Genomic DNA, 13548 nt, shown 5'->3' on the forward strand with positions numbered 1-13548 from the left:
TCGAACCTCCTTGGATGCTGCAAAGTGTCCAGTCTCCCAACTAAACTATCTTTCCCCTCTAGTGTCTAAGAAATGTCCAGCTGACATTAGCTGCCATTCCCACCCTGACCCCAGGCAGAGAGGTTGTATGGCACAGAACACATCAGATATCTGCTTTAAAAGGCAGCAGTTTCTCAGAGCAAGAGTTGATGGACTAGCCAGGATCTGTTCTAGTTGTTGCCACCCTAGGCCAGGGATTCTTAATCTTGTTTGGGTCATGTGAAGACTGGGGACCCCCTTCTCAGAATACTGCTTTTAACTGCATAAAATGGAATACTTGTTATATAATGAGTAAAATCTAATAGAATTACAAAAGAACCAGTTATATTGAAATAGTCATCTATTTTTAAACAGTTCACCTCAAGTTCGGAATTCCTACCCTCTGTCCTAGACATACAGTACACAGCCTACAACTCAAATGCAGTTCACCTACCTGAAATTTTTTTTAGCAAAAACAAAAAAAAAATTATCTAATTAACTTGTTAGTACATAGGACACAGATGAACTAGTAGACTTAAATTATTTGTCATACTGAAAAATTTGGACCAACTGTAAAGATATCTGCAACCTTCACAAAATAAGCTTGGATACCCTGGCCTAGACCCTTTCCATTCTCTCCTCCAAATGAAGGGAATAATCATACCTCCCTGGCAACAAATACCTACCTTTGCACCAGGAGAGCCAGGAGGCCCAGGGTTTCCATGAGGCCCAGGGGGACCCTGAACAGGAAAAGAAAAGAAAAGTTAGAGGAAAATAGATTCTGTCTAATTTACTCATGGTGGTACCCAGTGGCTTCTTCTAATATCAAGCCAAGGGTATTGGTGGTACTGTGGAAAGATCACCAGTTCATGAGATAGAAGGCCAGGGGTCAATTCTATCTTTCTTGGCTGCTTATTTACTGCGCATTAATCCATCCTAAGCCTTTGTTTCCTTATCTGTAAAATGAGGGGATTTTACTACTTATCCATAACCTGGTCCCTTAGTAATACTTACCTTTCCAGTCTTCTTATACCTTATTTCCCTCCACATAGTGTATAACACAGTGTGGTTTTTGTGCAAAACACTGTTTCCCCACTTGAAGAATTTTCCCTGGATGTGTCCAATACAAGGAACTCCCTCCTTCCTCATCTCTACCTCCTGGCTTCCTTCAAGACCAGCTTCCAAAAGACTTGCAGACTACCTTGAAATCTACCCCCAATTTATTCTATATATATTTTTTCTGTACATAGTTGTTTGCATGTTGTCTCCCCCCCTCTCCCCCCCATCAGAGGGTGAGCTAATTGAGAGCAGGGACTATTTTTTGCCTTATTTTGTATCTCCAGTGCTTAGTACTATGCCTAGCTCATAGTTAACACTTAGTTCTTGTTGCCTTGGCTTGTCTGTTCCATCAAGTTCTAGATTTTTAACCTGTCATCTCAGGAGTGGAGTTCAAGAGACTGACCATTATTCATTTTGGTCCCTTTCCTGTGTAGAAAGCATGACTCAACTTGCTCTTTTCCCCCCATATCTAAAACTTCCCTCAGCCCAAGATAGAAGCTATAATCTACAAGTCCCAACTCTTAAATTCAAGCCCCTAATCAAGTGTCTCTTCATCTTTCTAGAAGAGATTTGCTGCATAAAAGGGCACATAAGGATGGCTATAGCTTCATGTTCACTACCTCCAACTTCTTGTATACTCTTCTAGCCTCATGCTTGTCCTCATGCATCAGTAGCACACAGAAAAGATTCTTCAATCTAACATTTAGAGCTCTTCATATGCCAGTCCTACTTTACTTTGCCACCTCTGTCCTTTGCTCCCCAGGACAGACCTTTCACTATTTACTTTCTTCTGCCTTTAACAGCACATCTTTGCTTGAAATGCCCTGACCAAACTCTTCCAATGCAGATTCTATTCATTCTCCAGGGTCAAATTCAAGTCTCTCCTCCTCCAAGAAGGACTTATAGACTGTAAGAACTAGAGGGAAACTTGGATATGATGTGGAAAGGGACAAGAAATCCTTTTCTCCAGAGGTTTGTTTGTTTTCCTCATTTCCATAACATTTTCTCCAGGTAAACTCAGCAATAAAGGATAAGGACAGAGGAGAAACTATAGTCCTCCAGGCTGAGGTCTCTTAACTGCTCAAGTGTAGTTGGATCTTTCTATTTTCTGATCTTCTACCACATGGTTTATATCACATAGTTTGTCCTTGACAATTTGGCCTTGTCTTTCCAACAGATTGGTGTTAGCTCAAATGCAAGATTTAAAGTCAGAAAAACCTGGGTTGAATACCTCAAAGAGGTCATCTAACCTCTTTGGTTATCAACTTTAGTTTTATCCATCTGTAAAAAAGGGAATAAAAATATTTGTAGCACTTTCCTTGCAGGGTGACTTTAAGAATCAAATAAAACAAGAAATGAGATAAACACTGCAAAACTTAAAACTAAATATAAATGTCAGTTATTATTTCAAGACAAGGAAAATGTTTTCTTTTTCTTTGTATCCCCCATGCCACAGGAAATGTAAGCCTGGTTGGTGCTCATAAAAACTAGATGGACAGATTGAATGACTTAAATTCATTTGTTGGTTTATACCACCCTAAAGGGATCGACATCTTTCTAATACTTTTCCACACCCTATTGAAATGGTTAGATCTTGCTTCAGGCCACTTTCTCCAGAAAGGTCCCTATGCATAAAAAGCTTCCAGGCCTAGTATAAACAGAGCCCTAACAACCTGGATTCTTGCCCTATGGTCTGAATAATTATTACCATCTGCCCAAAATCCAAGTCCTCTATCAGACATACAATTGAATCATCACAATAGATTGTCACAGGAAAACATCCTGGAAGGAACTTCAGTAGGTCATTTTGTATGTCCTCCTGCCTCTAGCAAGACTGCCCTCACCTCTGGCTGCTAATATCTAAACAAATTGAGTATCATCTGAGCTTGCTTCCTCTTTGGGTTCACTCAAGTTAGCTCCATAGCTTAGAGTCTGTCATATTCAGCCAGGTATCCCCTTCCACGTCTCCTTATCTGAAATAAGTTCATTCCTGATCAATTATTATAATCGATTCTGTGCTCTGATTTTTCCCCTTTCTGTACTTGACAAGAAAGGACATTCCTGTGTGGCAAGGTTATTCAGTCATGAAAGTTTGATAATCTAATAATATCTACTCCCTCCCCTGTGTCTGGGGAGAAGGCATAGTATAATGGAAAGAAGTGCTAGAGGTGGAGTAATAGGACCTGAGTTCAAATTCCAGTTCTGCTAATGACTGCTTTTATGATTTTAATTTCTCTGGTCTCACTGGACTCATCTATAAAATGTTAGAGTAGGTGACATTCATGTCCCTTCCAATTTTAAAGCTATGATAGTATAACCCTAGAAGTTTCCTTAAAACAATCAATTTTCAATGCCAGAAATAACAACAACAATAAATGTAATGGGGAGGGGATTGTGTGTGGAAGGATTTCATTTCCCCCAATTCACTTATTCATAACAGAAATAACGAGTTGCTGTTATGTAAATGAAGTGCAAAGAAATGTCTACACCTTATTATCCCTTTATGAGGTATGAAGGAGCTTTCCCTGATGGAATTAGAAGGGCAGATTTTCATTGGTTGCTTGATGACTAGCCAAAACCCTGTCAGCCTGCCAACCCAAGAAGCAGTCAAGGTCTAGCTGCGGAAGGGACCAGCCACACTGAGTGTGACTCCTGCACCTAATCAAAAGGCAGCAGAGAAGGAGATTTTTTTCTCCTTCTGCCCATTAGCCATGGGATCTCTCAGTGGAGTTACTCCATCAGGAAGAGTTACCACATTCAAGATGGAGCAGAGACACATACTCTGTAGATAGACATGGAAACAGAAATGCAATTGAAACATTAAGGACAGGGAGCAGTTTTGTAGCATATAACAGAAGAGACCTGACTATTAGTTCAAAGTCCTAGTCCTAGAACTGAGATATAGAAAAAAGCAGAACCAGGTACCCCAGATGGAAGACCTTCCCAGCAAAGATTCTGTGCAAGGGGATGAGGGGTAGTGCTCAAGAAGGTATTATAGGACCCTGTAGCACTGAAGATGTGAGCTGCTGTACATATTTGTGGATCCCACATTATGGATGTGTGAGGGATAATATTGTGTAGCCAATGTTCATACTATACAACTTAGTGACTTGCCCAGGGTCGCACAGATAGGAAGTGTTAAGTGTCTGAGGCTGGATTTGAACTCAGGTCTCCCTGACTTCAGCAACAATACTCTACTGGCTGCCTTACCTAGCTATCTGTTACCTGGTTTGATAAGATGACTTATCCATGCTTATAAAAGTATTGTCCTCCAGGATTCATCCAAGGCCTTCTGCTTTGACCACCGATGTCCCTTTCTAGTTCTTGAGATTCTATGAGCCTGACTCCTGGCTCCCTAGTCTTTCCATTACACCAAGTCCCCCTCAGAACCTTTATCTATTTAACCCAGTAAACTAAGACCCAATCATGTAGAACCAGTTCATTCTAGGGAATCAATGCATTCTGGGGAAAAGAGAGCTGGGGGGGGGGGAGGGTGGTGTTAGGGATGATACAGGCCTCTGCCTCACTGAGAAATGAACAAAATATTTGAAAGGAGGCCAAACAAACTGTTTCCATAAATGCCTCAGCTTAAAAATTAGAGTGGGGGAGGGATAAGGGATTTCCCCCATCTACCCACTCAGCCCACCCTGGCCTATGGAATGGCAGAATTCTAGCAGGAGGGAGAAATGGGGAGAAAAACTCCCCAGCATACGAAATGGATTGACCCAGAGCAGGAGTTCTTGACCTTTTTGCATCATGGACTCCTTTGTCAGTCAAGTAAAGCTTACACACCTCTTTTGCACAGTAATGTTTTACATTTATAAAACAAAATATATAGGATTAGAAATGAAACTTTAATTTTTTCCCATTCATGTTCATAGATCCCTTAAAATCTGAAATCTATATACAAGAGTCTACAGGCTCCAGAGAGAGAAGAAAAAAGGGAAGGAAAGTAAAACAAGGAAGGAGGCAAGAGAAGGGAGGAAGGAAGGAGGGAGGGAAGGAGAATAAGAGGACAAGAGACCTGAGTTCTTGCTCCAACTTTGCCATGAGCTGCTTAGGTGATCTCAGGCAAGTTACTAAACTTCAATGTGGCTTCAGTTTAGTCAGTTTATATTTTAAATCTATAAACCTATAAAATGTATAGGGTTGAGTTAAAGCTCTTTTCCAGTTCTAAGAATCGATGGATTTTCCACAAAGCTGGCTAAACAGCAGTTAGAGAGCTGAATCTGGAGTCAGGAAAACCTGAGTTGAAATCCAGCCTCAGAAACTTACTAACTGTTTGATGTTGGCAACCCACTTAACCCTGTTTCCCTCAATTTCCTCATCTTTAAAATGGGGAAAATAGTAGTGCTTATCTCCCAGGGTTTTTGTGAGGATCAAGCAAGAAACATCTATGTAAATTCTAGTTATTATAATCATTATTATTATTCCATTATACAAGTATTCCCAGTTTTAGCCCCTTGGTCCTATCCAAAAACAAGAGGGGACAGCTCCCGCCCCATAAACTAATGACCAACCTCCTCCCACAAGAGTCCCACATTGATCCCCTGACCTTCCCAGTCTTATGAGCCCAAGCCTGGCCTGGAGCTACTCTGCTGACAGCAGCTCAGGGAGCTGGATGCACTGAGAACAAATGGAAAACGGAAACATCGCTTCAGCCAGAGTGGATTCCACCAACCGACTTCCCAGAGAGCAGGGGGCCAGGTCTGGAGTGAGCTGTGGGTTTATGTAATTGTCTCACCAGGAATACTGGCGAGCTATGAGCTAAAAATAAGCGCCATCCCTCTCTGTCTTCCAGGGCCTCGGTCAGTGGCCTGGGGCAGTTGCTTGGCCCAGGAAGGCACATTTCAGCAACATCACTACCAAGGTGTCTTATGGGTGCTGCTTTATATGACCAGCAGGTTTCTTCTACAGAGCAATCTTTGCTCGGAACCTGCCAGAAAACCTGGGGGCACAAGGAGTGCACTAGGATAAGAAGATGGCAATATTTCAAAGAAAGAGACAACCACTTACCCGGGGTCCTCTTCTGCCTGATATTCCAGGCAACCCAGGCAAGCCAGGGGGGCCCTAGAAGGACAGAGAGAAGTGAGTATTAAATACTGCTAAGTGACAAACAGCATCACAGACAAGAAAGGCAGATCTAGTAGGAACCTTAATGTATACAGTGTTAAAACAGAGACCATTCAGGGCAGCTAGGTGGTGCAGTGGATAGAGAACCAGCCCTGAAGTCAGGAGGATCTGAGATCAGATCTGGCCTCAGACACTTAACATTTCCTAGCTGTGTGACCCTGGGCAAGTCACTTAACCCCAATTGCCTCAGGGAAAAAAAAAAACAAAAACAAACAAAACAAAACAAAAAAAAAACCACACAAATATTAGGGCCAGAAGCAACCTCAGTATGTAGAATATTAGAATAAACAATGTCAGAGATGGAACAGCACTGAGAGGCCATGTAGTCTACCCACCACATTTTGTAGATGAGAGGAACCACCTCAAGTAGTGGTTCTCAGATCCTTTCTGTTCCCCACTAGATAGTCAATGAGCATTTATTAATCACTTACAATGTACCAGGCAATGTGCTAAAGTGCTAGGGATGCAAAAAGAGGCAAAGTCAGACCTGGCACTCAAGGAGTTCATAGCCTAAAGGAGAGGTAATAAGCAATAAATATGTGCAAACAAGCTATATAAGGATGAATAGAAAATAGACTATGACACTAGTATTTTTTGCCATGAAGAATTTCCACACACTAAAGCATAGTGGGAGAGCAGCTGTGCACATGTGATTGGAAGTGCCACAAAATTCACAACACCCTGGAGAGAATTGGGGGCACACTACTTCACACCCTTTGAGAATCCCAAATTCTTAAAGAGGCTTCTTTATGCTATTCTACCCATACTACAGACAAAGACTGATACCACCCAACAGCAAGTGAATTATCCAGATCACATACCGAGTTGATGGCAGATGCTAAGATATCCCAGAATCAAAAGAACATAGATAAAGAACTAAAAGGAAGCTTAGCAACAACACAGTCCTACCCCTGACTTAATGATCGTCATTTTTCCAGATTGTCATCACTCCCCCTCTCCATCCCCTTATGTTTTACAATGCATACATGATCTTGTTTTATCCTTCTAACTCACCCCATGAACAAGGCAGACTAGGGGACTGCCTTTATTCTCTCCATCTAATAGATGAGGAAACAAAGAAAATCTCATTATCCAAGATCCCACAGTGAGTTGAAGGCAGACCCAAAACTGGAGCCTAGAGCTCCTGACTTCCAAATCAGGGCTCTTCTCACCATCCCAAGCTGCTCCTGCTCTGTCTCTGGTCTACTGCCCCACTAGCCAAGCATACAGTTATAGACAAACAGGTAGGCATGAAGACTGACAGAAAGACACAGACAGACAGACATGAAGACAGGCACAGACAGGACAGACTCAGACAGACCAACCCAGACAGACTGACTCAGACAGATAGAGAGACAGAAAGAGAGAAAAACAAACGTAGACACAGATAGACAGCAGATAGACACAAGCAAACATAGACACATGGACAAATAAATAGAAATAGACAGATAGGGATAACTAGATAAAGACAGAAACAGACAGACAGACAGATATACAGACAGATAAACAGAAATAGACAGACACAGGCAGATAAAGGCAGATGGGTAGGCATAGACAAATAGACACAGATAGACATAAAGACAAACAGATACAGACACAGGCAGACAGATAGATCTAGAAACAGACAGACATACAGACATAGACACAGATAGATAGACACAAACACAGACACAGCCAGATAAACAGAAATAGACAGATATATGCAGACAGATGGAACAAAAACAGATAAACATATAGCAGACATAGACAGACATAAATACAAACATAAAGACACACACAGACAGACATAAATATAAAGACAGATAGACCAACACAGATAGAGATAGATAGATAGATAGACAGATAGATAGATGCATAGATACATACATAGACCAACACAGCTAGATACAGATATAATTATATCAATCTCTGCCTCTACTTTCTTGTTATATTTATCTACTATGTATCTGTATCTGTATCTAACTTATTTATCTTCTAGTTATTGACATGTTGTTTCCCACATTAGGTTGTTAGCTCCTCAAGAGCAGAAACCATCTCTCATCTCTCTTGCTATCCTCAGTGCTTAGCACAGTTCCTGACATAACAAACACTTAATAAATGTTTATTAATTGGCTGACTGACAATTGTGCCAGCTGTCAGTCTGGGCAATGTCACTAGAGGAATCTGGAGGGCAAGTCATTGGACCAACAATCCACAGTAGCAGTGTAAAACAAACTAGACCCGACATTAGCCGCTAGAAGAAGGCATCAAATAGATGATATAATCCAAAGTTCCAATTGTCCCCCTCCTAGGTCTCCACTGTAGTCCCTTTCACCTTCTCCCCCTGTGCTCTTTCAATTGATTTCTCCCCTGCTGACATCTTTGATGCCTCCTACAGTCACTCTTCCTGAAATGGTTTCTTCCTTGTAGACCACCTCCTTGGCACTCAGTGTTCCAACTGCACCCTCTCCTCTTTCCCCCAAACACAAACCAGCTTTTTTAAAGGGCCAAAGCCTTGGAAACAGTCTGAGTTCTGATGCCCTTTCTGCTCTTCAGACCCATTCAGAATATAAGAAGAAACATCCAGTTCACGCCAAGCCCAAGAGGTTCTTAAAGATTCTTTTCAATTTGAATATGTTCTCTAGTCCAACAATCTGAGGGCTATAATACCCACCAGCCTGTCTGTGGTCAGGTTCTATGTTCTAATATTCTATCTTTCAGTTCTACAGTGGACATTCCAATATCCTGCAGCAACATATTAGGCAGTAGGGGCTAGGATTTTCCTAATATAATATGAGGATAGAGCGGGCATTGATAGAATATGTCTAAAAGCTTCTCAGAGAAACGTAGGAACCCATCCTCATTTGAATAGAAATGACAATAACAGGAGAGGGGGTGTGGCTTAGTGGATAGAATGCCCGCCTGGGATCCAGGAACACCTGGGTTCAAGCTATGTGACCCAGGAGAGGTCATTTAATCTCCCAGTGATCTAGCCAACTCTCTAAGGTCAAAGGTTTGCAGGTATTGATCTGCATGCCTAGAAGGCATTTCATCATCTGGATTTCTTAGATCAATGAAATATTATAACATAATAATAAAATTAATAATAATAACCCCTTAAATGTGCACAGTAACTTATAATTTTGACAAGTTTACCAAAGCTTTCATATTGACCATCCTTTTCATTCTCACATCAACTTTGTGAGACAAAGGAAGGAGTCTTCCCCGTGTGACAAGCGGGGAAATCAAGATTCAAAGAGAGGAAGAGACTTCTCTAAAGTGACAAAGCTAATAAGGAGGTATTGTGGCTCCAAGTTAGCCTCTTTTCTCTGCACCATAATTTCCTATTCTCAAGGGAATTTGCTCTTTTAAAAGATTTTTGTTTTTAAATAACCTACCTCATACCCCAGATTTCTGGTTCAAAGTAGAAAAAACGTATAATAAATACAGCATGGCTGGGCTGGTAATTAATTTCCATTTCTCACACCTGGAAATTTTAGTTAAGACAACAATGTGTTCACTCATGAAAGAGTAAATTTTTTAAAAAGGATATGGCTAACATTCTTCTCACCAGTCCATCCTATATCCCCAATTTGAGACATGAAAGATAATGGAGATTTAGACTGCATGGTCTCTTAGACAGACATCTGGACTGAGAGCCAGGACTGCCATGTAGTCCAGTCTTTGTCCCTCCTTCACAGTATGACCTTAGTCAAGTCCTTTTCTCAAAGTCTCTACTTTCCCACTTAACTCTTGGGAAGAACAATCCTTGCCTCTCACATCTGGAAATGAAATGCTTGACTTTCTTTCCTGGATTCCCCTCCTTTAATTACGACTTCCAGCTACAAAGGACTTTGGCACAGACTTTTCCCAAAGAAAATGTGCTGGTATTTTGGGGCCAGTCTAATTCACTGGCCAACCTCCTTCCCGTGGGTGTACTTCTAAGGAAGTTGACGTAGGACTACACAGATTTACAAATGCTCAGTTGCTTGGTTGCTCTCAGTCATGTCTAGGCTAGAAGGTGGTGAGAGCAGGATCACCTTGGGGGACATTAACCCACTTTTTGGGGGTTCAGACTCCCATTTTACTCAGAAATGAAGGAAAATTCCAAGGAGCAAAGAATGGAAACACAACTAATTGAGGATAAGGATGGAACTGAATCTAGACAACATAGTTCTCAATGACTATGTCAGATTTCTTCCCCAGATTTTTCTCCCTGATATGTGTTTCCAATATCCCTGTAATGTGGGAGAGGAAAAAAAAAAAACTATCATTCCCATTTCAGAGACGGAAATAATGAGACTTTCTCATGGCAACAGACCTGGGGACAAAATCACCCCTGAAACCCAACTCATGAAGTGCGTCCAATGTCTATGACAACACTCAGGTACTATGGACAAGCATCTCCCTCCCATCTTCAACCCAAAAACTTCCTCAGCTGAAGAAATGAGCAAACTTTCAGCCAGGGCAGAAAAAGGCCCTGAATGGGATACTGACCTCATACCCAACATCTGCCCAGAGCAGACACATCAAGTGCCAGAGAAATTACTCAAGTGAGAGTCGCCATCCCCAATTCAGTCCAGATATGTGCTCATTGGATGATATTGGGGCAAAAATGAATTCCTTCAAGTGTTGACCTGATTCAGCATCTGTGTTTTCCCAACCTCCTCTCTTACCCATTAAAATGCTATATGGATCTGTCATTGTGGGAATGTTGGGAGGGGTCTCTGAGCTGTCTCTGAATGGTGGCTCAGCCTGAGAGTGTCAAGTTTTCAGTACTGACTTTGTTCAAAGTAAGGGAGCTAGTGGGCTGGGTTCCCTTTCTTCCCCTCTGCTGCTACCCCTCCTCCCCAACCAATCTGAGACCCTGCCTGTTCTCAGAGCAGTGGAAAAAAAGCTGCCATCTCTTTCCAGGGAACCAAGCCTGAGTTGGGGTGGCTTCCCTGATGATTCATGAGGCAAGGGTGGGTTTTTCCACCTCGAGCAAACAACGAGCCCTCTGAAGCCAGCACACAGCACAACTGCTCTGTTCATGGAATAAAGTGGGAGGGGAGCATGGGAGCTAAAGACCCCTGGAAGGGGAGGTGAAGAAGGTCAAGTTCCCTTCTCACACTAGCCCTATGGTGCAGATTGTGGGGGAAGTCCCTCATCCATGGCAGAGGGGAGCTAATATCATTCCCTGGAATCTTCCTGATGTCCAGGGTGACCTAGAGAGACCTTCTCCCTCTTCCTCCAATAAGGTTGTTGGCTAAGGAACTGTTTTGTTCTCATAGAACATGGTCAACCCATCCAATCAACAGCAAGTGAGCTGATTGCTTCAGTTTTTCAAGCTGGCAGTGCAAACCTTTATGATATCAGGAAATGAAGTGGAGGGCAAGCCACCAGAATTCAGGATTGAGAGTCAAGAGAACTGAATGTCAGCCCCACCTCTGACACTAAATGACTAGGTGATTTTAGGTGAGTCACATTACTTCCATAGATGAAAACATTTCCATCTATAAAAATCACACCCATTATTCCATGTCTTTTCTATTCAAATAAAGATTAGCCCTGGTTTACAAAAACAAGCAAAAGTCTCTACGGAATAATGAAAGTCTGGGTTGAGCTTGTGTCTATTGTAAAATGAAAATAATTATGATATTTGTGTATGAGTAAAAGGTGCAACTGCACAGAGACTTCTGCCTAATTCTATCTTGAATGGAACATCTCTCAGCTGAAGGTCACAGGCCATTAAAGTTGAAAGGGACCATAAATATAATTGCTGAATTCATATCATACTCTAAACACTGGACATTCTCACATTTAACTACAGGTCCAACCTACTTATTACTTTACCAGTGAAAAAATTGAGGTTCAGAAAGAAGCTACTAACTCAAGTTCATAGAGATAGGGGCAGAATCAGGATTAGAACTCAATTTTCCTGATTCCAAATTCAGGGATCTATCCACTATTTTGTAATGATTTCCTGTTTTAAAGGATGCTGAGATTACTAGAACTAGAGATTTAGTGAGGCAGAGGAGAAACTCCATAGAAATCTGTGTAGTTTCACAAAGAGTGCTGCACCCATCCAGTTAGGCTCAGGAAGCTAGGCAAGTCTAGTCTCCCAATAAATCTAAGAATTGTCTCTCTGGACTGTGGTAAGAACCTCAGAGAAACCTTATGGCTAGAGGCCCAAATCTAACAGCAGGATGGAGTGGAAAGTATTTGCTGCAGAGAGTAGGTGCTGAGGAGCGTGACAAGAAGGAAAGCAGATTCTAAACATGAAAACTGGCCTGGAGCCAGGGTAGTCTAAATATTATCTTCCTTTTAAGACCTCAGGGACAATATGGTACAACGAAAAACGTGCCTTCCTGAGTTCAGGAAGCCTCAGTTCTTATTGTAGTTCTACTCATTAGTGGATAGCTCTATCACACTAGACTCAGTGATTAGAGCACTGAGTCTAGAGTTAGGAAGACCTAAGTCCAAAAGACTTCAACTATCTACCAGTTGTGTGACCTTAGATGATTCTTCTATCTGCCTCAGTTTCCTCAATTGTAAAATGTACCTTCCTTCTAGGGTTGCTGTAAAGGTTAATCAAGATAATATTTATAAAGAGTCCAACACAATGCTTGGCATATATTAGGCACTTAATAAATGCTTATATCCTTCAGTTTTTCTCTGAACCTCAATTTCTTCATCTTTAAAATGAGAAAGTTATACTGAATGATCTTAAAAGATCTCTTTGACTTCTAAAGGATCATTTTGGCAGCTTTACCTTAAGCCCCCTGAATGACTCTGGGCAAAGCACTTAACCTTGCCAGGCTTATTTTTCACCATCATCTACCCCATTCCCCAACCCCCATTTCATAAAATGGGATAATTTTACAGTTCTTCCTTTGGAGTCAGAAGGGGTACAAACCTGGCTCAGACACAAACTAGTTATAAACCCCTCGACAACATACTTTAATTCCCTGGGTCCTTACCTGAAAAATGACTGGAAATTTCTAAGTAAGATCCTTGATAATTGTAAATGCTATGATCTTCTGGCTAGCCTCACAGAGCAATTGTAAATGAGCAATGTCTCTCTGACATCATGCAAGCCAGGCCCTCTGATGCCCTCGCCCAGTCTGATGAGGCTCACAGGGCTCCATGTGACTGTGTCCTTCCCTAAGGAACACAGATCATGCCCTCAGTGTGTGTTAGCTGGTGCTGTTTTAACAGAGTAAATGGATTTCAGAAAACAAGGCCTTGGGGAACATTTACATAATTGAAAAGTAATGTAAATTTTTTCCATAAGATTTACAATATGGTTACAATAAAAAATAGTGCTTTGGTTCCTTTAGAGACAGGCTGTATAAATATTATTACTAATGATTATCA

The 13548-nt window shown here is 41.5% G+C and overlaps 1 protein-coding gene across 2 annotated transcripts in view; it reads right to left on the reverse strand.

The window, feature by feature from the left end:
- The window catches only part of COL27A1 (collagen type XXVII alpha 1 chain), a 241862-nt gene that overhangs the window by 206684 nt on the left and 21630 nt on the right, over positions 1 to 13548 (reverse strand). For both annotated transcript variants that reach the window (XM_031954623.1, XM_023494250.2), the window contains exons 4-5: positions 6094 to 6147; positions 705 to 758 (exon numbers count right to left, since the gene is read on the reverse strand). In XM_031954623.1, the coding sequence (XP_031810483.1) occupies positions 705 to 758; positions 6094 to 6147 (108 nt within the window). The remainder of the gene's footprint in view (positions 1 to 704; positions 759 to 6093; positions 6148 to 13548) is intronic.

Source organism: Sarcophilus harrisii, chromosome 2 (genome assembly GCF_902635505.1).
Source record: "Sarcophilus harrisii chromosome 2, mSarHar1.11, whole genome shotgun sequence".
NCBI classification, from domain to species: domain Eukaryota; kingdom Metazoa; phylum Chordata; class Mammalia; order Dasyuromorphia; family Dasyuridae; genus Sarcophilus; species Sarcophilus harrisii.